The 26,532-nt window shown below is 40.0% G+C and overlaps 1 protein-coding gene across 1 annotated transcript in view; it reads right to left on the bottom strand.

Annotated features, from left to right (window-relative positions):
• Nucleotides 1–6,588: 6,588 nt before the first annotated feature.
• The window catches only part of PDS5A (PDS5 cohesin associated factor A), a 56,059-nt gene continuing 36,115 nt past the window's right edge, over nt 6,589–26,532 (bottom strand). The window contains 15 exon segments of the mRNA XM_081924344.1: nt 6,589–7,680; nt 7,682–7,717; nt 8,467–8,629; nt 11,988–12,343; nt 13,022–13,127; nt 14,014–14,159; nt 14,881–14,943; nt 17,822–17,941; nt 20,141–20,273; nt 20,902–21,016; nt 21,303–21,507; nt 21,911–22,034; nt 23,022–23,158; nt 24,656–24,724; nt 24,893–25,051. Of these exon segments, the coding sequence (XP_081780470.1) occupies nt 7,624–7,680; nt 7,682–7,717; nt 8,467–8,629; nt 11,988–12,343; nt 13,022–13,127; nt 14,014–14,159; nt 14,881–14,943; nt 17,822–17,941; nt 20,141–20,273; nt 20,902–21,016; nt 21,303–21,507; nt 21,911–22,034; nt 23,022–23,158; nt 24,656–24,724; nt 24,893–25,051 (1,989 nt within the window). The 3' untranslated portion in view covers nt 6,589–7,623.

Below are 26,532 nucleotides of genomic sequence, written 5' to 3'. Positions count from 1 at the left end.
TTGGGGGCAAAAGCTTCCTAGTTTTTACTTTGGACATTGTTTTAGGTAGGGGTTGCTTGTAAACCTCTAAAGTCCCTCTTGTGCACATTTCCCCCAGTTGACACTTGAAAGTCTTGGATTGTTGTTTTTTTTACTGTAAATATATTGAATGCGAGTAGAAGTACCTGCTAAAACAAATGTACATACAGTCATACTTTCTATTCATTCAGAGATCTAAAATCTCCAAATCATTAGTTTTTATACCTTTGTTGCAAGTTGTAATATCATTACAGAACTGCATCAGGAATTGCTTTTGAGCAAAATGCAGTGTCAACGTAGAATTCTGCAAGGTTATTTTCCCATTCCTGCGCCCAACTCTTCTGTACTGTAGATAGGAAAGTTTAAATCAGTCCATTTTTTAATTAAAGAAGCTGCATCACCACTTTTGCTAATCAGCCATGTTGCATAACTGTTAAGCATCTAATGTGAAGTAGAGAAATGGAAGAGATGAGAACCTAACTAATGCAGAATCATTTTCTGCAGTACATATGTCTTAAGCTGCCTATAGATTCAAGTTACTAGGACACAGAAAAATAAATTGTAGTTTGTATCTGTGCAATGCAGAACACTGTTGATCTCTTCACATCCTATTTATGCATTCAGTGATTGTATGGTTTTTCTTGCAGTCCTGTAAATCACTTTCAGATGCCAAAGGAAATGTGATTTTTGTTTTTTCCTTGATATATATATTTTTTTTTTAACAAGTTGCTGCTGCTCAACAAAGTTTTTGTTAAATAGTAGCCAGGGCCAGCAGAACCCTGGCAACCTGCCATTTTGTGTTTGTAATTTTTTTTTAATGGTCTATATTTTGACGAGTTCATCTACAGCTTTGTTTTACCCTGGTGGTAATTGTGTAAAAATGGCTGATAGATTACATTTTCCCTTGTTCTTTGCAAATTATTAAAGGAAAGATCGTGGAAGTGGTTAGATGGAATGAAATGTCTTCTGCTTTTCCATCTAGATCATATTAATCATTCTATGGAAGCTTTCTGTGATTGTGTTAAATGAGTAGAAAAAGTTTGAACACAGGAGAAAAAGCTTACGCTAAACATAATAGCTAGGACTCTTCCCCTTGGCTACATGAAACTCTTGGTATTGGTGGAAGGATTCATATAGGTGCTAGGTTTTCCCTTCATGGTTCTAGTGTAATGACAGTTGTTTTGTCACTGCACCCAAGAGGAAGTTTTCTCAAGAATTGAGCAAGAATCCTTAACTTACATTGATGCCAGCTGGGACTCAGTTTCTAAAGGTATGTGTGCACGGCTTGGTAGGCCATTGAGCTGAGTAAATGCAAACTGCTACCCAGCACAATCTTAATTTGCTGGTCTTTAATTATTCAGCGTATCATTTTTCACTTCTCATTACTCTAAAAATAATAGGCAGCCTTGCAGTTATTGTGAGCTGTGCCAGTTATGGTGGAAGAATTGCTGCACAGTTCACCTACACAATGGATGCTGATCATGCAATAACCTGTTTCTGGGAACTGTTAAGCAATCCGTAGATTTTTAACAAATCCAGAGGGTTGGAACTGGTTTCTCTCTGTTGAGTGCCGAGATTATAACTATTGACTGCTCTTCCCATGGAGGCAAGAGTGAAGAGATGCCCTTCCCATTGCCAGGGGTCTCAACAAATCATTGTAAGTGCCAAAAACACTCCACACAACTAATTGGGTTTTTAAAAAGCCAAGTCCATGCTTTTGTTCCTATACTGAGCTGCCATTAAAAAGTGACAAAGTACAAAACAATTTGTATTCCTGGTGACATGTGCTGTAAAAAAAGGCGGTTAAGCAGCATTTTACCTCAAACATTGATTTTGGAACATTTTGACCAGTCAGGCACTTCTATAAATGTAATTAAATGATATTTTATGATATCTTTGGAGAGGGATATCTGAGGTCCAAGCCTCAGCAATCTGTCTAAAAGGAGAAACTCTGGTTGAAAGCAACTTTGTTTTCAAATAAACCAAATGGTTGCAAAGTGAGTAAACTATGCAAACTCAAAACTTGTTCAATAGAAGAGTTAGACATTGTGGAATGTGCACCTTGCCTTCCCTGTCGTTTGCTTTCTTATATTTTACAACTTAAATGATGGCAATGACACTGGGCTTTTATTTTTAAAACGTTTTGGTGGCTTTTGCAGTCATTGTTCGGATAAGAACCGTGCTTCCGTCACGGACATTTTGATAGGCTCATAAATGGTTACCACTGTCAGATTTTGAGTTTTATTGGGTACCCAAATGCATGATTGGCAGTCTGGGAAGCTTAGCACAGTTAACTGCAAAAATCATGGTCGAAGGGAAAATGTCTCAATCAAAGACTTATCTAAACAAGGCTTAGTTGCATGAATATAAGCATAGGAAAAACATTACAGTTGCAGAAGTAGCAGCCATCGTGATTAGAGCTGCAGTATTCACTCTGTACAGCTACATCCTTGTTAGACCAATGATCCCAAAGTGATTTGGGGGTTTTCAATACATAACCCAACCTTCAGGTTTTTGGGTTTTTTAAGTGCCATACTTAACTGGCCTACTCTTCTACTTGGAGCTATTAAATGCCCCAACCTGCTTATATTTTTTTTGTTTTACTGTAATAAACTCGTGACCCCGTTCCCTAAAGGATGAAAGCTTGCAAGCTGTGTATTGTATGACAGTGCTGCTTTCTGGTTAGTCCCTCTGCGATGGGAAGAATCTACTAGTTTGAAATAACCATTCAGAATCATGCCAACAAAACCCAACAGTACTATAGGAGCCCATTAATAAAATTTGCATTGTGGTGCTTTACATTGTTTTTTAGAGAGGACCTCCCCTTTCAAAAAAGTGGTACTGTCAAAGATCCTTGCTGAGCTGTTGCCGTTTTCCATTTCAATTTATGTTGTGGGGGTGGGAGGTTTTTTTGGTTTGGTTTTTCTTCCCAATCAAGATGACAAAGGCTATTTGTAGGAAGCTTTCAACTGGACATTTCATTGTGAGTGAGCGGGCTGCAATGCAACGTTGGTGTTTGCGTCTCTTGAGAATAAAAGCCACGCAACACTTTTGTATGCCATTTTTCTAAAAAAATAATAATAAATACACTTTAAAAATGTTGATTTCCACTGCAAATGCTTAACAATAAATGCATGTTTCCCTGAAAATGCTTTCCATTTTACTTTGTGGTAATAAATCTCTCCAGAACAGGAGATGATGCACCACTATTTAAGTGTGATATAATGGTCTCATTATGTTACAAGAGTGATGACCCATAGACCAGCAAGTTGGATTTTATGGAGCAGACATAGGTATGTGTGCAAATCAACCAGTTGTGTTTATGCTTTGTTAAAAACTTTTTTAAATGAACGGGTGGCTGAGTCATTGCTACTTGAGTGTTCCTTGCAGCATTAGTAAGCTCCTTTGTTCTCACTACTTGTTGCCTTTGTGGCCAAAAACCTAGGAATTTTCTTACTGGGAATCTGCTCAGGGGAAGGCGTATTGGATCTTGTGAGATTACTTCTACCAGCCTAACTTGCATTTTTCTGCTGCAGAGTAGGCATTCTTCTCCCCAGCCCAAACAGCTAAAAGAAGGAACTTCCTCCCAAAGTAGATACGGAACCTTCCATATTGTGGCCAGTATGCTGAGCCTTGGGTAACACACACATTCCCTAATCCACAATAATAGAGCTTTCATATCCTGGCAGCCCTAAACTACCCCTTCTCCATGTGCCTATTGCTGAGGCAGATGTGCCAAAACACTTAGGGGTGGGGACAGAATATTCTTAATCTTTAGGTTTATGTTAAAGTTGCTGTTGTGAATAAAAGGGGCATGCTGGATCCTTTGAGGCACTGAGAAACAATACTAGGTTGGCTTATTGGGAGCAACTGAATCACAACTGATTGAACATTCTAATAGTTTTGCCAAGAGGCAGCATCGGCTGAGGCAAAAAAGTTGAGTCTAGGATGCACACAACTCTCTGGTTGCTCACATGGCTGCCTGCAGGTATCTTTTTCAAATCTCTCTCTGTTCCTCTCAAAGCAGCCCAGGGTAGCAAGTGATGAGCTATGCCTTCCTTGAGTTACTTGGCACAAAGTTCAAAATGCAACAGCAGCGCACACATACAGCCGCCACATCTCTAGGTCTTCCCCCAAGGAAACCGCCTGAAATTTTGGAAAGAGAAATGGACGATTTTCTCCCACATCTAACTCATCTGTGAGTACGATAGCAGCAGAAGAAGAATGGAAGCACCAACAGCTATGCCGTGTGGAAAATCAATGTAACTTTCGCTGTAAGAGAGCATAAAGCACCATCTCTTCAACTACAATGGGTCTGGGTTAGAGGATCACGCTCCAAGCTTATAGATCCTCCTTGCAGACACAGCTGTGTGTCGTCCCCAGCGCATTTTCAGAATGAACTTTCCGAAAGGAATAATGCTCATAGTCAAGTCCTCAGTACAGTGGTACCTTGGGTTAAGAACTTAATTCGTTTTGTAGGTCCGTTCTTAACCTGAAACTGTTCTTAACCTGAAGCACCACTTTAGCTAATGGGGCCTCCCGCTGCTGCCAGAGCACGATTTCTGTTCTCATCCTGAAGCAAATTTCTTAACCCGAGGTACTATTTCTGGGTTAGCGGAGTCTGTAACCTGAAGCGTCTGTACCCCGAGGTACCACTGTACATGTGAAAAGGTTCCAGAGGTCTTGGTGAACCACTAGCTTAACATGAGTCAACAGAGTGATGCAACAACAAAAAAAGGCTACTGCTATTCTAGGCTGCATCAACAGAAGTTGATAAGGGAAGTGATAGTCCTGCTCTTTTCTGCCCTGGTCAGATCCCACCTGGAGTCCTGTGTCCAACCCCTGCAAATGCAGGACTCTCAACTAAAGCATCCATGACAGATGTCCATCCACACAAAACCCACAAGCTGTTTTTCAAGGCAGACTCCAGACCCTTGCTGGAAGTGTCCTTAGGTGTCTCTTCTGTACATAGGGAAAGCACCATGGAGCACACCTGGAGGTGGTCCATGACATCTGGAAGAAAGTAAAATTGGTTAATCAAAACGGTGGTAGACTTAGATCTACACACACTGGACTGGTAGCATCCTGACAGATTAAGAAACAGTATATTTAGGTAGCTCTGAAGTTCTTTCCTCTGCATCTGCACTGGGGTATTAAGAAAGCTCAGATCAGGTTTGTCAAACCTGGTGCCCTCCAATGTTTTGGACTATAACTCCCATAATCCCTAACCGTTAGCTAGCAGGGGTTGGTGGGAGTTAGACCCTAAAACTTCTGGAGGGCATGGTATTACAGAAGGCAGGTTTGGATTGATCACCCATGCTAAGCTCAAACTCAAAATTTAATGTAGAACACTAATGTTTTAGTGACCTCTAGCATCTCCTAGATGTAATCCATCATTTAAAAAAGCCCACCCGATGATGGTACAAACCCCTTCAAGTACAGTGGTACCTCGGGTTAAGTACTTAATTCGTTCTGGAGGTCCGTTCTTAACCTGAAACTGTTCTTAACCTGAAGCACCACTTTAGCTAATGGGGCCTTCTGCTGCTGCTGCCGCGCCGCCAGAGCACGATTTCTGTTCTCATCCTGAAGCAAAGTTATTAACCCAAGGTACTATTTCTGGGTTAGCGGAGTCAGTAACCTGAAGAGTATGTAACCCGAGGTACCACTGTACAGTACATGTCTTGCAAGAACACATTCACTAATGACTATATTCATAGCCTCTGTCCCAAATTAAACACTGGTGTAGAGATACTTGCTACGCTCCTCTGATCAGCGCTAAATATTAAAAGGTGACAAAATGCAAAATTCAGAAATTCAAGAAATTGTATTCTATGACCTTACAGTAAGGCCGATTTTGATTTAGCAGATCAAAAACCACAATTCCCCTCAAATAGACTTGGGAAATCTCCTTGGCTACATACCTTAGTAAATGTATTTTGGATTATACCATCTGCAAGTTCTCGTCTCCCTGGTATTTTAGGGTTCTTAGAGGTGTTATGTGCAATACTGGAATGCTCTTTGCTTTCTGCAAGTCATCTTGTTGTGAAAACTATGACCAGAGGTTCTGTTCACAATGCAAACTCTTTCTATTTCTTATGCTTGATTAGCTGTTTGTTGCCTATTTTGTTCTTTTTAATCTATGAAATCCAGGGTATAAGTACCATTTTTTTGCTCTATAAGACGCACCAGACCATAAGATGCGCCAAGAAAAAAATATTCTGAATCCCAGAAGCCAGAACAGCAAGAGGGATCGCTGCGCAGCGATCCCTCTTGCTGTTCTGGCTTCTGGGATAGCTGCTCAGCCTGCATTCGCTCCATAAGACGCACACACATTTCCCCTTACTTTTTAGGAGGGAAAAAGTGAGTCTTATAGAGCAAAAAATACGGTATTTTACACTACTATCTGGTCCACTGGAGAACACACACTTTCCCAAAGTGTCAAAATCTTATGTGTTGACATCAGCGCTTAGGCAGCAGGAAATTCATTGGTCCTACACAGATACAGAGATGCCATGCAGAACTGAGGCAAAGTAGAAATTATACTTTTCTGGGGAGAAAAATGATACCATATGACACCTAGAAGCATTTATTTTATGCAACAAACTTAAATATGATCATGTGTACATTAAAAGTGTACACTGTATGCTGAACAATGCCAGGGAAGAAATCAATATTGATGCAAGTCTTCTAAAATTAAACATTAAAAAATGAGCTTGGACAGGAAGACAAAAACGTAAAACAGACTTACTTTCAATCAGCACAATGCTTAAAATTGAGAGCAATCCTAAACATTTCCAACGTTCCTTACAAAGCTGCCAAAAGTCCAACTATTTTTAAAAATTGATATTTTACATCAATAATAAAAATCTGGTGACAAACATTATAAAATCAAATGCTGGGCTGCCTTTACTCCATTAAATTTAGAATATTCCAACAGAACCACAGGAGTAAACCCACTTAAAAGTGATGTTTTTATAAAACAACCAACAATATGTACATTTATTGCAAATTATATTAAACTAAAATGGAGAGGGAAATTAAAAAAAGATGAAATGTCTACTTGCAAATCAATCAAGTGATTAGTCTCCCACTCAGATAAAAAGTCAGAAAGCAACATGTATAAAAATTGTCACTATGTGACTTTTCATAGCAGGAACCAAAATCTGTACATCTTATTTAGCTGGAAAGAATTATACATAGGAGTCTCCAAAAGGAAAGCAGATGAGAATTCAGGTATTTTCCTTGTGTCTTGGATTAAAATTCTTTCAGTAAGCTTCTATTTTTTCTTGCAAAAAGGGTGGGCAATACCTGATTCTAGGTCTGAATTTTTTTTAAAGGATCTCATTCTGACTTTCTTTTAAAAAATGCAGCATGAAAATTTATGGAGTAAAACACTTTTAACTCCAGATATGCAGAAACTGGAATCAAGTGTTAAGCAATTTGCTTAATTATTGACTTTTCATAAAAAAAGTCTCTGGGAAAATAAGTACAGATGCTTTTAGCCTCTCTCAAGAGTTTCAGCAGAATAATGTCATCTGAAAGGGAAGCAGATTTTCCTTCTGTTTTCAGAGCTGAAAGCGGTGTGATCTGAGTATTTTCAGTTCCTTATACAGGAAATTTCTTGGTTTTTGCAGAAGCTTGGAGCATGCCTTCATTTGGCCCTCCTTTTCCTCCCCTTGCAAGGAAGTTTTCTTTTTACCTTGAAGAGAAGAAGAAGAAAGTTTAGAAAATGAAACTTACTTGGAAAACGTTCAAGAGCGAAGTGAACTTTCCCCTCTGAAGTGCACCTTTGATTTCTTTTTTTTTAATCAATTCTTAAATTCCTTAATTATTATTTTTTATTAAATTTATATCCCGTCTTTGTTCCATCTTGGACCCCAACATACATGGGTACATGGCATACAGTCATCTAGCCTATGCACACTTACCTGGAAGGAAGCACCACTGGACACATTACCTGAATATTTATGTCTAGGGATTGCACTGTCAATTGTGTTTGTATTCACATCATCTTTGATGCAGGTGATAAAGGTCTGGTCGAAATTCCACCGAGGACAATAATTTGCATTTATAGGAGGCTGATAATCTTTTTATGAATTGATTTTGGAGGGAGACATTACTTTAAATTTACATTATTTAAGTAAATTTCCACTGCAATAATGTAAAGAGCATCATAAAGATGCTGTAGCATTTGTCTAGAAAAGCTCAGCAATTGAAACTCTTGCCGAAGGAAGGAAGGTGGGAAGAATGACAGGAATATAGCAGTTTCACGTGTTCCCAGTTTATTGACTTTCATTACCTAACTTCCACTAAATTTTTAACACGCAGAAGTACTGTGTGATCTTTTACATCCATGTCAGTGACATTTCTACAAGGACTGACCAGCACCACCTCCTCCCAGCACCCATAATTATACAAACATAGCCCTGTATAATCTCCCTGCTGCACCTTCAGGAAGCCACTCTCTGTTAGTTCTGTCTCCTCAGTGTCTTCCTGGCTGCCTGTATCCTCAGTGTCACAAAGCTTAAAAAGATCCATTTCACTTGGAGAATATCCAGGACTTGATTCTATCTCGAACACTGACTCTCCATCACTTCCCAGCACCTTGCTTCTGAAAAACGTTAGAATGGGAATATCATTTGGGAGTAAAAGCCTAGCTAAATCAAACTAGCAGTTGCACTTCTGTCCTTTGAGCTGAGACAAAATGAGCTCTGCTTTTCGGAGCTTAAGTCAATTTTTGTTAGCATGAGATTTCTCTTAACCTTCTTTGAAAGGGCAAGCGGTCTACATAAGGAATAACAATGGACTTTACAGATGTGTAAGAATGGTTTCTATACTTCTTTAGACAATTATCAGCTATATTGGAACAATATATACTATTAAATACAGGCAACATCTGATTTGCACGGGGGTTGCATTCCTGGCCACTTCTGGGTTGTGGCGATGCACGTGTACATGATCATGCATGCATTGAACAAGCGTAAAATGGTTGTTGCCTGTATACTTCAGTTGGTTTTAACTATTCCAGAGATACAGATTTCCCCTCACCAGTATATACATCTAAAAGGATGTCTAATCAAATTCCTTTCATAAAAGAATATCTCCTCTGTTTTCAATAAGATCTCAAAGAGCTAATTTAAGCATGTCCAGGGACAGGCCTTCCCAATTTGTGACCCAACAAGCTCAAGACAATCTAGTAGTCATGTACAACATTGATTGGCCACAAGGTGGTGGTGGGATCACAAGTTGGGTAGGCCTACCCAAGAGCCTGCATATATTTGGTACAATTTTTGAGCACCAGATCCGTATGCCGTCTCACTGTTTGCTTCTGAAACTCCTCCCAGTCTAAGAAATAGGCTGTGCAGCCAGCCATTCTTTGTGGCCACCAACCCTGACCATGTCCTTTCCCGGGAATCTTTTAACATATGTAGAGGATGGGAGTGGGGAGAAGGTAGGATCAGGACTTGATACTACCTCGAGAGAGACAACTGTGAGAGATTCAGGCTGCTCCTGACTATGTGAGGAAGCTGGTCCCTCTCATTGGGTTGGACATCCAGTAACTGCCTTTGTGAGCCCTTGAAGGGGGCTGAAATTTAAGAAAGAAGCCCTCATGGTTCAGGCAACAAAGTAAACTCATCAGACAGTTGTTCAGAAGGCTAAGGATTCCTGGGCAGGATTCTTTCATGCTGATGCTTTTGACCAGGGGAGTGGTCAGTAGCCAATAGCAAACACCACCCTAAGGAAGGCTATATATGAATTAAGTAGGTATCTCATCTCTACTCCTGCTAATTCACCAGGTCAATAGCTAGTTTTAAAAACAATTTTATAATTGACCACAGGTTGAAGGACCAGTAAGACTGGTTAGGGGCACACAAATTCTGACTGGGCACCATGCTTGTCAGCCATCTCAACCGGCCCTTAAGTCTTCCAGTGTGTGCAGAGACCTTGGGGTGCCACAGTTCTTATAACACCACATTGCCTTGTCACGATCCCTGATCCCAGTGAAAACTATCCCAAACACAAATCCTAGCCCACACCACAAGTCCCAATCCTACCCTACTGTACTGCCATTATCCCACAGCAACATGCACACACAGAGGGTAACAGGGAGGAGGTGAATAGACAAAATCGAGAGCAGCCAGGTTGCTCAGGTGCTCTGGAAGAGCTGCTTGCTTCTGAATCTGATTTTCGAGACTGGGTCCAGGTTGCAGTAGCCACTCCTCACTGCACACTTGAGGAACCGCAGGCAGAAAATAGATGAGCCAAAGTGCCAAAACACTCTGGAGGAAGACACAATTTCTTTCTCATGCTCAAAGAGACATCTCTTCCTCAAAGTTCTTTACCCTGGAGATGGGTGGTATTATCCCTAGTTAGGGGATCTCTGAAACCATTTACACTGGCTTTCCCCACTGATTCTGATGTGAACCAAGCCACACACAAAAGACTAACTCACGCTCCAACTATGAACAACTTTCTCCCATCATGCACTTCAACTGCTTACTCTGACATGTCTGTGCCTTGCCTTGTGCAAAGTAAACAACAGCCGAGATGCATAATACATAAGAAGAAAAACCTACCACAGCCAATTTTGCTGTTTACACATGGATGGGGATGTCAAGGATTTTTTTTTACCTGCCAACTTGCGTTGAAGAAAGCCATCAAGTTGCATAACGTCAGGTGAGTACATAGGGGACTAGAGTGCACCTTTAGGGTGCCAGTTGCCCATTCTTTTTTTAAAAAATGTGTTTCGATTTTTCTTATAAAGCATACAGGATAAAAATAACGATAGCTAACATTAGGGAAAACAAACCAGCTGATTCCACCAATAAGGGAAATAATAGTTCTTCATCTGTAGTAATATTACAGAATGTCTCTGTTTGATTTGTACTATTCAGCCCAGAGTTCCTGACCACAGTTGGCCATGTGTATCCGGAGGACTAGTTGCAAACAAGCAATACCATGTTTCATGAAATCTATCCACCTCAGAGCTTTTCCTAAACATGAACAATCTAAGAGTTTTTCCATTAGTGCCCACTTTCAAATTTCTTGATCCCAGCAGCAGTTGCCTATTCTTAACAAGAAGGGACAGGAGCAGCTCGTATGTTTGACTGTCTGGATCAGGGGTCAGCAAACTTTTTCAGCAGGAGGCCAGTCCACTGTCCCTTAGACCTTGTGGGGGGACAGACTATATTTTGAAAAAATAAATAATGAACGAATTCCTATGCCCCACAAATAACCCAGAGATGCATTTGAAATAAAATCACACATTCTACTCGTGTAAAAACACCAGGCAGGCCTCACAAATAACCCAGAGATGCATTTTAAATGAAAGGGCACATTCTACTCATGTAAAAATACACTGATTCCCGGGACAGTCTGCGGGCCAGATTTAGAAGGCGATTGGGCTGGATCCGGCCCCCGGGCCTTAGTTTGCCTACCCATGGTCTGGATTTTGGCAAGATCAGATCTCCAAGAGCTGGCCACTCTGCCAACTTATCAGCAGCCACTGCCGCTCTGAGTATTCCATGTCAGCTGGCTTTTTAAAATGGAGAGACTTTTGGTAATTGGTCTTCCACACTCCTTAACGCTGATGTTCATCTGCATAGGCATGGGGGGGGGGAATCTTTTGAGGGATGTCTTTTTAACCATGCACACATATCTCCGTGTTAAAGAAAACCTGTGTTATGCAAATGAATTAGCTGCATTTTTTGAAAACATGTATTGCTCAGCAATTGGATTTTGTGTGTGGTGGGGAAGGACTAAGGCTGAGTAAAGAGGAATTAAAGGGCACAAATAAACAAGAGACGTGACGAGGGGGGAAAGAGTGTGGGGAGCAGTGTGCAGGAAAGTGCAAAAGAAGTTCCGTGGAGATGGCTAGGATTTACTGTGATGTCACTTGGCATTTCTGACAAATTATAGCCAATTCAGGACAACTTCCCAGAGAAAGAAAGCAGTGTATTTGTGTTTACCTTTGTAGATCAATCTGTCTCTGTGCTGGTACTGCTTTTTTCGGTGCATCTTGCTGTTTTGGTGCTTTGGCATTGCTTGCCTCTAAACTCCCTGGACCTTCCTGGCTGGGTGCTGCCCTTTTCCGCCCCCTACCAGATGGTTTACTCGTTTCAGCATTTTTTGCCATGGTGCCCTGAGATTCAGACTTGGGAGGACGCCCTCTCCTTGGTTTGGGAGGGGCAGGCTGGCCCGATTCATCTGTTTTTTTCTCTTCTGACTTTTGATGAATATTTTCTGCTCCGGCGGCTGTTGCCGTTCGTTTCTTCCCACGCTCAGTGCTAACATTTCCTTGCGTTGCCTGATCAGAGTTTATCTCCTAGAGGGGGGGAAATAAGGCTTAGTTTGTTGTCAGCTGAATCCCTGACAGTCAGGTGGCAGTTATATCTGCTTCAAAACCTTGCAAGCATTTTAGAAAGTAGTTTCCAAGGGCAGCGACAGCAATAGCCTTTCAAGTACCACAAAATAATCGGTCCAAGGGGACATACTGTTGCAATGGGGAGTTCTCATTCCCAAAAATATAAAGAAGCATTTGGGAAACTCGTTATAGAAATACAACAAGCTTTGAAGTATTTCTCAATGTCGTGTCTACTGGCTTAGGTTTTCTACTTAAATTAAAATCCAACTTAAAACATTATGGGCATGAAACAAACTATCAGATGACGGCATGACAAGTCCTTGCATAATATTATTTAATGTGCTTTAAAAGTTCTCTCTGTACCATACTCAAGAGCAGGTCATCTGGAGCCAAAACATAATACAACAACATTAAAGCAGGATATTTCAATAAATAAGGAAAATCTTGCTATCAACTGCTAAGCTGACTTTTTCCGCCTTGTTGGGAAACTGTTGACATTATCAATCTGGGACGTTGTTTTCATGGAAAGGCAAATAAAATGCAACAGTTATATTAAAATGTTAGTCACTAATTCCTGGATACAAATTTTTAGTCGGATTACCTATAAGTAGAACGTGCTTTAAAAAATTTCAACCATACCTTGTTCTTTACAGGTTCTATTTTTGCTGGGGTGACAGAAATAATTCTCACTGGATTTTCATCATTTTCACTGACACCAGTTTCTGATATGTCTGAACTCTGTTCTCTGTTGGAAGAATTTTTAAAATCAATATAAATTTGTTTTCTGTTAAATTATGGAAGGGAAAGAAATCTATTTCCCTTCTTTAAGCCTAATTGGTAAAAGAACTGATCAAGAAGGTAAAAGAACTGATCAAGAAGGTAAAAGAACTGATCAAGATTTCTTGTAAACTGGTTAATGCTAATGCAAAGGTTTTAATATGCTCCTGCTTCTGTGCTGGATTGTGATCCTGCATTAACTTTTAAAATTCATTATCTTCTTAACTACAGCAATCCCCAGGGTTGAAAGTGGAAGATGTTATTTAAAAAACCATGCATTTAAAATAAATTCTACCCTGAAATACTTAATTTCAATGTTAATCCTAATCCCACGTGAACATAGATATGCACTCAATCTGTTCTGTTGTTTGAGATTCAGTTTTTACACCTTAATAACTGCTGATATATACTATTATTGTACTGTGTATTTTGGGTCTATGGACCACAATAAAGCTGTGTGTGTGAGTAGAAGAGTTAACAATTTGAGAAAAATGTGCAACTAGCAATGTGAACTTCACCCAAACCTCATTAGATATAATACTGCAACTACATAAAACATTCTAGCAGGTAATACAATTGAAAGCAGATGGTGAGACCAAATATATAAATGTTCATTTCAAAATTCAAAATGGAGGTGAAGAAGTGATTGGCAGACTTAGATCATTAAAGGACGTGGAATTCTAAGAATTTGATGTTCCTTTAGGACACTGAATTTTAGAAAAATAAAATACATAAACTGAAAAATAGCAATTTTCCACATAATGAAGAGAAGTAAAGTACAATCCTATATTGAGAGAATCCTTTAACATAATATGTTTTTTAAATCTGAATTATATTGCTGAAAAGTATTAGACCTTGATCTGTTTCCTGCAGGAGAGCTCAGTTCAGAGTTTACGCTATTATTGCTTCCAGTTTCTGATCCTGCGCTTCGGATATATGGTCTCCTTCCAGTTGCAGATAAAGGTTTATTTACAGCACCTAATACACCGGTTGGTTTGGGCTAAAATGAACAAGAGCAGGCTTATTTAATAAGTCTGAAATACATGCAAACACACAATTCACAATGTATATTTTTTTAAAAAAAATCTCTACAATATATAAAATGGCCCCTTGCATTTTGGTCTATAATATTAATTGGATATCATTAAATAGCTGCAGCTACAACTAGCCCAGTGAAAATTCCTGAACTTTCTCCTACTTATAAATGTGATATAGCTCCAAGGTTATAGTGAAAGGCTTCATTTCCCCCACAACCTCAAGTTCACCACATGCCTAAATTATTGAGGTACAAATTGTCTCAGCATTGTTTCTCCTTACACTGCGTTAAAATGTACTCAGAGATTCAGCGGAAAGCATACATTTTTAAACCCTGTAGAATGAGAATCCCAAAGTCGCAGCCCATAATCAATACAAAATCCTTACACCCTTTACATAAAAATAAAAGTTATTGTTTTATCTTAGTGAAGCTGACCCACAACCGACAAATTAGCTCTGAAATCAAAGGGGCTAAGAGGCTTTAGGTATACCTGTAAGTAATTTAACAGTGTTGTCCTCTGCACTCTGAAAAAGTTCTACAGAATTCAATGGGATTTAGACTCAAATAAATACAACCTATATGGGTTGCACTGAGTTAGTCATGTATACAATTTTATCATTCCTCAGAAACTGAAAGGGTTCATGGTTTATACAACGTGTCAAATAAAAAAAAGTAGAAACAACACCTTTCCGGTTAAGAGAAGAACTCTCATCTCTTCTGAAATATAATTCCTTTCATTGCAAAAATCCTTTGGGGGGAAAGAGAAAAAGAGAAGTTATTTAGTATTTTCAGATTATGTACATTGAGAGGGAGCAGAGACTCTGAAATGCTTTCCAGTTTTCAAGAACAAGTGCTTCTAAATCAGAGGTGAGGGACGTTTGGTCCTCCAAATGATGCTGAGCGACAATGCCAATCATCCTGGCCACTGAACATGTTGGCTGGGGCTGATGGACATTGGAGTCCTAACATCTGGTGGACCAAATGTTCTCTACCCTTATTCAGAATAGCTCCTCCCCCAAGTAAACTTTGTTCATAAAACAGGACCGCAACCCAAGAAGTGTGAGACCTGTTTTTTGAGCCCAGGGTCCTGGTGGGATTACACAGTGAATTGCATTTCAAGCAGAGGAGCATTTAGAAGCCCTTTCCACTATGTTTCAACAGAGGGGGGGGGGCGGGGAACCTGTCTTGTCCAGCAGGGTTTTGTTTTATCATTTAAGTTAAAACTGGAATCTTGGAAAGAAAACTATCTGCGGAACCTCTGTTTTGTATTGTTATTCTATGGAACATTTTGGGGAGATATTCAATGGTCATACTCAGAGCAGACTCACTAAAATAAATGGATTCAATGGGTCTATCCAAGGATGATTAAAATTGGATAACACCTTAATACAGTACGTATTGGTTTCAATTGCTGCTAGCCACCCTGAGGTGCATGTAATCACTATAATAACAGGATCTAAACCCCTCTATAAAAGCTAAATCAGAAAACTGGGCAGTGAGCTCAATGTTCAACAGTGGCTCACTAATGCAAGGTCCTAAAGCATATTTAAGGAATATGCACTAAGCTAAACAGAGTAAACTTTTGTCCCGTTAGGAGAATGCTATTAAACGTGCTACTGATTTTGCATATTATATATTTTTTTTTTTAAATAATTTTTATTAAGGTTTTCCAAATTAAAACAAATAAAATCCAATTCATAAACTTTTTCCAATATCCAGGACTTCCCCTCCCCACCCCCTCTTGTGTTCCAAATCTTCCAAAAAAGCAATAATATTCAACAAATTCTTATTCCCAAAATACACTCATCATCAATAACTCAATTTATCCAAATTTCCATCCCCTAAGGTCGACCTATTCCCTTCCACGAGTTCCCCCCTTTCAAATATAATACAGATGAAAATAGAATAAAAACAAACAATAATTTTACAACCTTTGGATTCCAAATTTCCCTCCCCTCTTTCCCTGTTGCGTTCCCCCTATCCCTCCACTTCTAGTGTCTTCCTGATGAACCCACCTTTCACTAAACCCACATCCCTCTGGTTCTTTACCGGTCTTTTTTTTAAAAAAATGGCATATATTAAACTTCTGGCATTTTTAAAATTACAGATGTCCAATCATAGAAGGAGTCTATCAAAGGGGGCCCATTTCTTCTATCCAGATTTTTATATCCAGGAGTATAAACTCCAATTTTATATCCATAAGCTTGTCAAATCTGGATATCCCAAATGTTCCCACTCCAATTCTGTCCAGTTCTTGTTGTTTCCTTGTTCTTGTCAATCACTCTCCTCCTTTTTACTTCCCTGTTCCCTCACAGAAATGTTCTTTTTCCAAAGGCTTCTAGTGTCTCTACAGAGGCTTGTTATTCAGGAGCAAAACATTACATCATGTTCCTTTCATTTTTCAACAGATTAATCCATTGTTTCCAGTAAAGTGTAGGCCTCTGTAGACAAAATAATGTTCCATTTCTGCAGTTTCCCAGGAGATTAAAAGTTCTATCCAACTGTTCAAGTTTCCCGTCGAAAACACATGCAATGTCCCTCAGCTCCTCTAGGTGGATTACAATAACAAAGTTCCCTTCCAGATCACATCCGCCAGTCCAAATAACTTATAAATCCTTATTTGAAACAATTTATCTCCAATTTATAACAAATGTAGCCGGCAAAGTCCTCATAACAAAGTCTCAATTTCATTTTCCGTTTTGACAGCTCTTTGACAGCTGTCAAAACCTCCGTTGTTCTTCTCCAGGCATTTTCACGAATCGCTCCAGGGATTCCGGGGGGGTTACTTTTTAATACAAATTCCACTTTTCTCCTCCAGCTCAATCTTATAAATTTCCCTCGCGAAGTTGCTAGTTCGGCAAGATAAGGTTCTTCTCGATCTTAGTTATCCAGTCCTTTGTTTTGGCTCTTCTACAATTTGGGGGGGGGCTGACTTCCTTTTTTCCACCTCCCCCGTTCGCTCCAAATTCTAAAAATTTATCCCTCTTTTTAGTCCATATTCCAATTACTCACAGGTTCTTCTTTTGGGTCCAAATTTTCAATAGAAGAAGTCAGCGCTCTCCGCCGGATGGCATGCGGCTGCGCTCGGCAGGGATAGCAGAGGACTCAAAGCACCACGCTCCTCCCCGGCACCCGATCCGTAGCCTTTAAAAAGGCTCCTTCACGAATCGAGAGGGCGCTGACGGTGCCAGCCGAGTCTCCATGTCCACGGCCTCCGTGGCCGTGGTTTTTAAGGGTCCCCGCATCGCCGGTGCGGTAGGACCCAGCCCCTGCCGAGCAGGCTCCCTCCGGAGCTCGGAGGGAGCCCGCCATTCGGCGATGGCGCCGACCCGGAAGTCCCTGATTTTGCATATTATAGACACCTGTAGATTTAATTTCTTTAGCTTGGCACTTTCACTATAATCTAGTAATGGCACATTCAATATTGCTGAATGTCCAAAAAATACGACCACAAATAAGTTTTAAGAGCAATTTTGTTTCACTGGAGAGGAAGAGAACATGGCAATAGTTAGATAATTATCTAAATAGGTAATTTAGAAAATACAACCAAGAACAAAGTTCCCATATTTGAAGGTATGCTTAAGTAGAAGAGAACACAAAAAGATTTGTTTGTTCTATAAAATTACCTTTTCAGGTTGCGTAAAGAATTTGGTTGGCAATACAGGATCCTTTGGAGACTCTGCATTACATAAAGCACTTTTGCTGTTGATTACACACAGGGCCACATCACATACAGTATAGAGTTTCTGTGGGAGGGGAGGAATTGTAAAAGGACTTTAGAAATCACTTTACAACGTAAAACAAATGTAACTATAACATATAGAAATCAGTATGCCAATTACATTACAGACTTATTTTATTTTATTTTTTTAAAAATGGGATTCCCCGTAGACATATTATCTCCCACTGCAAATCCTGCCTAATTTTCTACACTATACTTTTGAACAAAATGAAGCAAGCTTTTTCTAAATTTTACAAATACACAGGACTAAGGTTTAAGTAGCTTGCTGTAACAGCTAGTCCTACTCAGAGCAGAGCTACTGAAATTGAAGAATATGATGAAGAGGTCGGTTGAATACAATTCCTAGCTTCTTATTGTTTCAATAAACTAGTCCCCCCCACACACGGTAAGAGGAGAAGTAAGATCTACAGAGACTGAAATGGTGTGGTTTTTTTTTTAAAAAAAGGTTGTAACATAAATTGATCACAGCTAGTTATATTTGAGAAATGTGATTTCTGTGATCCAATCCACACCTCCTGAACTAACTATGTGCAGATCGGCACATAATGATCCTTTGAATTTTGCACTTCTCCAAATTCTGTGACAGCTCTTTGCTCAAAATACCCCTACCAAAATATATTAACAATGAGTATTTCAGGTAATATATGCTTAGAAATGAGTACATAGAGATGAACTGGTATTTTATAAGAAGATATGTAATGAAATCCATGTTTAAATATGAATTTTTCGTGTTGATTTTCAGATAAACATGGAAGTGGGACAGGACGGACTTATGAATAAACATATGCAACATTGATACAGACTGGTTTAGACTCGATCTGTCCATATTTAATTACAGCTAGCAGAATTTGGTGTGGTGAGGGGCAAGGATCCATCCAACAGTCCAAATGGTGATTGATTCTGTAATGGTTCTAGGGGTTGCTCGTGCGTAAGACAGTGCTTATCTCCCCGGCTGGGTGCAAACACCTGGCTGGGTTGTCAAAGTGAACCTTTTCTGTCCAGACAGCCACTCACCCGTGGCTGACTCAATCGCTGGCAGAATCCGTCAGTGGGCATTTCTTAAACTTCTTCCAGCAAAGAAGCTCTTTGACGCCTAGTCTCCTCCTACTCTCTCTGCGCGAAAGCCTTCTGCGCAAGGAGGTCGTGGGTAACGGAGGACCCCTACTCTCCCCGCTGGTCCCAGGCAAGGAGTCATGGGACTGCCTCGCCGCTTCCCCCATCTGCCCCCCTTCTCCACTGGTGCTGCGCTGATTCTCTTCCCCAGAAGATGGGCTGCTTCTCCCGATCCCTGGACGCTCTCTGGAATCCCTCTGGCTTTTGCTCTCTCCCTCCGGCACTGATGGCAGTTCCCTGACAGATACCACCACTCAACCCACATGCTGAAAGAACACTGGAGAGGCTAGCAGGAATCTCAAGCCAAAATGGCATGGAACTGATCTTCTGGGCTGTTCTTGTCATCTGAGCATGAAATACAGAACTCTACAATAAACCACACATATGAGGGAGGCAACACCACTTCCCTCACTGGCAGCAAAAGCTTCCTCCCAACTCTGTTAAGCTGTGGCTAACCTTTGCCCATAGCAAGGTAAGAAAATACTGAAACTTAGGTGGGAAATTCAGAGACTGCAATGTGAAGCCCCTAACAAGGCCTCCCTTTATGGCCTATGAGCAGGTTAGAGGGGGAAAGACACTCCTCTCGCTTGATCCCAGATTCGGCCCATAACATTAGCCAATGTAGCTGATTTAGCACCTGTGCTGTGGCTGGACCATATCCTAGCCAGTGAAACAGATCAGCACACTGCTGCCATATGAAGAGGGGGAGGAGAGAATTCTTATTTGTGCCAAGCGCTCAGAGAAGGGCCCCAAGTAAGAGGAGATCCAGGGCTTCCCCTTCTGTGGGAATTTTGTGGTGGTTGGCTTTTTTTGCGATCACAAAACAAACATTCAATGTGGCAAAGAAAGAAGAGGAGGAGGAGGAACAACAAAGGAAACAAAACAAGATTTTGCTTGCTCAATGACAACTACATTCTGCTGGATTAACTTTTTTGCTCTGTAAAGATGAGATTGCTAACACAAAATGCTTACAACTAAAATTCTCTCTGGAGAGAAATGAGATTCTGGCTTATTGCTTGCTCTGAAGCATTCTGTCCATCTTGTTCAAAAACTGACTTCAAAACCAATCTCTTTCCACCACATTTCTTACTTCATTGGCTTTTGGCTCATCTGGAGACTGTCCATCCCGCGTAAGTCTGATACTTTCTGTCATCTTTTTCATGAAGGCATGGCTGTTGTTTTCGTTTTTTGTCATTAAGACTTCCAGCATGAACCAAAGGCACCTAATGAAATCGAAACACCCCAATGCTATGAGTTGCATGTAGCACCACTAACAACATTCCCAAGAAAGAAAGCATACTTGAGTCTGAAAACACCTCCCTCCAGCTCAAAATGTTATGTCCCGGTATCCCACAATGCATGATTTTAGCAATACAATAAAACTAGAAATTTGACCATCCCTACCCACCCAAATTAGGGCAAAAGGAGGGAATTGCAAGCCACAGGAAGAAGTCCTTAGAAGTTCTACAAAGCTGGGAGAAGGAATGCGGGGGCAGGGGTTGAAGCTTTGGAAAATATGGCCTGGAAGCTTAGTAAGTAGAATCCTCTCAAATTTGCAGAGCCTGGTAATTTGAAAACCAACCTCCCCTGCCCCCAAATTAACAACCATGATTATCCAAAAAGGGTAGCCATCATGGAAACCAGTCTCCATGCAGCAACAACAGTATGCTCAAGCCTGCTGTTGTATGAAGAGTGATATATAAATTTAACAAATAGCAACAATTGTCAAGTTTACAGTAAAAAATGGGCATTGTTCTCTTTGTTAGAACTGCGAAATGAAAGTTTGGGGGCTGTATCTATCCAACATCTAAATTAGCATTTTTCAAATATCCAATACAGAATGACACATACTCTTTGATATCACGAAGCTGATCAACATCTTGAGGTTTTGTAAAATCTGGATCATGGGCCAGCAAGTGAATCATGTATGGTACCACATATTCAGGCAGCAGGGATAGCAGCTTTTCTGGAATAACATAATATAAACATGTTCTAAGCATAATGTAAAGACACATAGCCAACACCAGAGATTTTTCTATTTTTCTATTATGCATGTAAGCAATATAGCTGTAACACATTTTACAAAAATATTGTGAAGCTAATTCAATTGTGTGATTATTGGAAGATTTAAGGAAAGAACTCTCATAACATATATGAACACAACTACTATATTCTTCAACCACAACCAAAAAACAGAATTTGAAATAAAAATGCCACAAGATACAATTTTACTTGCAAGCAAATTTACTAACCATTGGCCATGGGGTTCTGTTTAATGTACTCTCGCCGTATACTTATATTTTTAAGTAAGCACTGTCTTGCATGCGCTCTCCTTTCTTTTACGGGGTCTTTGGCACACAATGCAAATATTGCCATGTACTCCAATGGGAGCAGTAATTTTACCAGTGCTTTATGCAGCTTCTGAGCAAATATCTGCCTCACCTGGTAACATTCATCCTGCAAGAGAGGGGGGAAAACGGGACAAGTGCAACTGAGCAACTAAGCAAACCATATGGGTGTCAACAGAAACAATTCTGTGAAACAGTAAAATATGCTTGCAGACAGTGCAGTATCTGCAAAGTTTAAGGCAGAGCTTTCCAAACTTTTCACGTTGGTGACACACTTTTTAGACATGCCTCATTTCACAACACAGTAATTCAGTTTTACTAGCAAATGGAAGTTAAACTAAGGTGACACACTGCAGCCGACACACTAATGTGTCATGACACACATTTTGGAAAGCTCTGGTTTAAGGAAAGAAAGACAGGCAAGCTTAGACTAAACAGTAGCTTTATGATAGGGAATGTGCCCTACCTTAATTAACTGTTCCTCTCACAGCTCTTCAAAGACAATTACTTACGTTAATGACCAATGCACAGAGCTGGAATTGCTCTGGGGTAATAATTTCATGATAACAGGGCTCCTGTGCAAGCTTCATTATGGCACTGCCAGCAGCCAGACGTAGACGGGACATATCAGATTTGCTGCATACAAGAGAAGACAATCATTCCTGTCTCTCAGAAGACAACCTTGTGTCTAAAGATGCATAAGCAGTATGAAACTTCTAGAATTTCATGGAAATGTCATGACTTCTAGCTGAGTAACTAACTTCCTGGTCACCATGCTGTAAACATTGCCATGTAAATCTTACACACACTGCAACATAGATGAGAAAACTCATCCCAAAACACTGTGAGCTGTAGCTACCCACAAAAATAAATAAGTATATAAATAAAGGACCTACCCATGTGATGCTGACACAAAACCCCTGCACAAACACTATGCAATAGAACCAAAGATCATTACCCTCCCAAAGTTCTCTCTCTTCCCCCAACTGCACAATGCATAGGACAAGTGACTCATCCAGAATGTAAACGAAATGTGAAAAAATATTCCATGAATTTAAAATGGAAACACTATATGTACGTTTATTTGTATGTCTGGAACACTAGAAAATGTTAAAAACAAACAAACTAACAAAATGAATGTTTTGTGTCCACTCTTTCAGATCTAATAAGGGAAAGAACAATTGGTCTTAACTGAAGAGTAGATTTATAAGGTGGACGATGAAGACACTGAAACCCTCCCTGCTGTAGTCTGCAGTTGTGCTAATTTCAGACTACCGCCAAGGCTTTATTTAAGGGTTCCCTTTGTTCCTCTGTTTAAGGAGTCACATTATTTATTTTGGGGGCACGTCATCAGCCAGGGGGAGGTAGGCAGGTACGTTCAGATTTCTTTTCTAGGTATGTACATTGATTATTGCTGCTTGGTGAGTCTGAAAAACTAATTTAAGCCTGCCTACCACAATTCTGTGCTCCTGCCTCCATCATGTGATAAGGGAATTACCCAATCCAGTGGCTTCATCATCCACCGCAATAAATTCTGTATACACAGCTCTTGCTTCTAAGCAACTTGATGGATTGGGACATAAATATGAACTGTTATCAGTGAAAATTTGGGGGAAGTCTTACCTAATTCTCTTCTGTTCTGTCAAGTCTCCTTCACTGACCAACATAGCTGATAGTAACCGGAGTGTTGAATTTGCAGATTTTGACTGGTTATTTTTCATACCCAAAAGCCAACGTACTAGAAGTTTAATTGCTTGAACCTATTAGCAGATAAAATCAAGTCATTGATACTTCTAACAGCATTACTAAGTATATTTTAGTTCACTGCCTACGATTTGAGAGCCTCCTCTATTGAAATATAACGACTGAAAATTGTATTCACATTCAATTTCAGAATAGAAAAAACCTGTGTGAATTTCATGTTAAACAAGGGTCACCAACCTTTCTGGACCAGGGGGCCCATTTCTAATTTTGATAAAACACTCTGGGTGCCAGTCACAAAACAGCTGCCATTAAGTCAGAACACAACACAGCTAGCATGGCATAAAACAAAATTCGAGAGAGTATGGACACTGCTACTTCCCTCATCCCACTCAGACAAGCTCATGCTTGCTGTGGGATGTCAGCTATGTCTTCCTGATTCTGACTCTGGAGGTGACACAATATTTTCCACACACGTAGACAATGTTGCTGACTAGTAACAGCAGGGGGCCTGAGTATCGGGGGGGAAATACAAGGTGGCTACACCACTCATTTATTCTTTCAAACTCAGCATACGCACCTACAGACCACAGGAACACATGCATCTCTCCCTCTCTTCAATGCGCATCTCCTTCTCTCTTTCTCAGACCACAACATACAAACAAACCACACATGCATATATCCCTCCCTCTCACACATACACACCACAAATATCTTAGGCTACACATAAACCCATCCCTTCCCTCCCTCCCACATCCCCCCCAAGTGCATCTCTCTCAATCACATATGCACAGCATACTTGAGCACCCACACATTCAGAAATGCCCCACCAAGGGTGAAGGAAGAGCTTGCAATTTTTAAAAATCCCTCCCAACCCCATACACAAGGGTCACTAACTTGGGTGCCCAATGGCACTGGGTTGGTGATTTCTGTGCCAAGACATAACACAAAAATCGGATTGGAAAAAAGGAAGATTAATACTTTTGCAACACGCTTCTCACATTTTCTTTCAATTTGCTTTATCATATATTTGAATGTATGTATTCATGTACTGTAGAAATAACTGAAAAAAATGTGAACTTGTTACGTAAGACAGGTAATTCCATTTTGAAGACCGTAAAGCCTTCTAACTTTAGTTTTAGGAGATGGTTGTCTAGATTCTAAGCATTTATTCATTTACTTACCTTGTTCCATTTTCATTTACATAACATAAAAGTAACAATAAAAAATTTTTAAAAAGCTATTTCATTATAAGGCAAGAAGCAAATATCACATCATTTCACGTGTATTAGCTGAACAGAGATTAAGTAGGCATTTGTAACAAATTAATTACACCAACTTCAAAGAGCATTTAATGAAACAACCCTTTATCAGCAAATAAAGAGCAACGTACTTGTACGACCAGACATACAGAAACTGAATTTCTTTGAAGGCCGATACGTTACAAAGGCCAAGCTATACTGTTTATGTTTATATTGACAAATAGATTTAATACTGTTGTACATTCTTGTGAGAAATTGCTATGCCTTACAGTTAAAGGTAAGAAACTAATGTACCTTTGCTAGAACTTCTGGAGAAACCTCTTCATCGGGGGACCACAATTTCCCATTTTTCTCACCTGTAGACTGCAAAGATTTATGCATGATTGATAGCAATTTTTAAAAATGCACAAAAGAATTTTTAAAAGAATTTTAATATATTTTGCCTTCATCTTGCAAGCTTATATAGCATCAGATATTTACATAACATTCTTCATTCTCACCATAAAGCCATTATATCTCTCTGAGCCTTACCCTGTCATTCATCAGGAGATCTTTTACAATGAAATTTGCAACTACGGATTTCATTGGTGATGCAAACTGGTCTGGTGCCAACATGGAAATGTGACCCAAAGAAACTAATGGTGTTATAAGTTGCTCTGGAACATCAGCATTCAAACTTCTACTTAGAGGCTGGAGGAGGAGAGGGAAGAATTATTGCACATTAACGCACTTCCAAAAAATAAAATAAAAATACTAACCTGTATAGTTCTGTTACAAATATATATATCAAGAAGACCCAATATGCAGTACAAGCTCAGTTTCTTACTCAATTTAATATACTGGTATGAACCAATATATTAAAAATCAAATACCTTAAGCACTCTACACCAAGAGAGCAACTTGTTCCCTATATCCATCTTATTTTCAGAAGCGCTTTATGCTACACCATCTGCAATTGGGTAGAAGAGTTCATATCCAATGAGCTCCTTGGAGGAAGGGTATGATAAAGACATGGGATATGGTCCAATGTAATAGAAGTGGGCATTTGCTCATACCATGGGGCTTCTCCTTCATCTGTCCCCCCCCCCACCTCAAAATCTGCTCTGGAATATTGAGGGAACCTCTGGAACAGATTGGAGGGTGCAGGGGGCTTCAGGGGGAGATTAAAGAAACTGTAAGTACAGTTGCACAAGCAGGCACACATCATTCGAGGTAAGCGAACAGTTTGGGAAGGCTCAATTCACATTCCATTTTGCATCTTACTTTTGCCCCTTGGGCATGAGTGTGGAGTTGGAGGTTAATCAGAGCAGTGTGTCATAAATATATACGCCGAGTTTCACTGTGACATTGTATTACAGTGAATTGTAACTTTTCTTGCCCCTTTAAAATGGGTGCAGGGGTCAAGCTGGGAGTCATGTTGCAAATGGAGAATTATATGTTAACATACATACCAAGTTGTGTTATGGTTCCTCAGTGCCCAGTATCAAATTATTGGGCTTGATCATCTTTCCTGCATCCTTTGGGAACGGTTATAGGGGCAACATTGCATTATAACATCTAGAGCTGTGTCCAGAACGTGCACATTAAACTTCATTAAACCGAAGGTTTTGCTTGCTTGGCAAGCAGCTAAGTACACAATGTGTATATTTCCTGTTAAAACCCAAAAACTAAACAAAGTGCAGTGCTGAAACTGAGGAATGGGTTTGGCATGGTCTTTTTCCTACTTTGTCTTCAATAGTTAAATTCATGAGTAAAGGTGTAAATAGATAAACTGAACTTTCTAGAATTCATAATGTCAGAATGGTTTGATAGTCAAACAGGAAAACACATTTGAATCAGTTCTGAGTAGAAAGTCTTGCAGGATATGACAAATTCGGGGAGGATATGGCTATTGATGGCTACTAGTCATGAAGGCTATGCTTTGCTTTTGCTGTTGGAGGCAGTATGGTAATAGCTATCTATCTATCTATCGGGCTAGAAATTGCAAGTGAGGAGATCACTAGTGCACTCCGATCCTGCTTATGGGCTTCTCAATTAAATCCCTGTGACAACAGAGTGATGGACTATAGGAGCCTTGGGCTGATCCAGCAGGGCTCTTCTTATGTTGTAAAGTTCTTTCTATCACCAGGTGTCAAAAGGGCATGCTGGTATGAAGAACTCTTCCATTCCAT

This window comes from Podarcis melisellensis (genome assembly GCF_964234715.1).
Source record: "Podarcis melisellensis genome assembly, chromosome: 9".
NCBI lineage: Eukaryota > Metazoa > Chordata > Lepidosauria > Squamata > Lacertidae > Podarcis > Podarcis melisellensis.
This window is presented reverse-complemented; position numbering and strand designations above follow the sequence as displayed.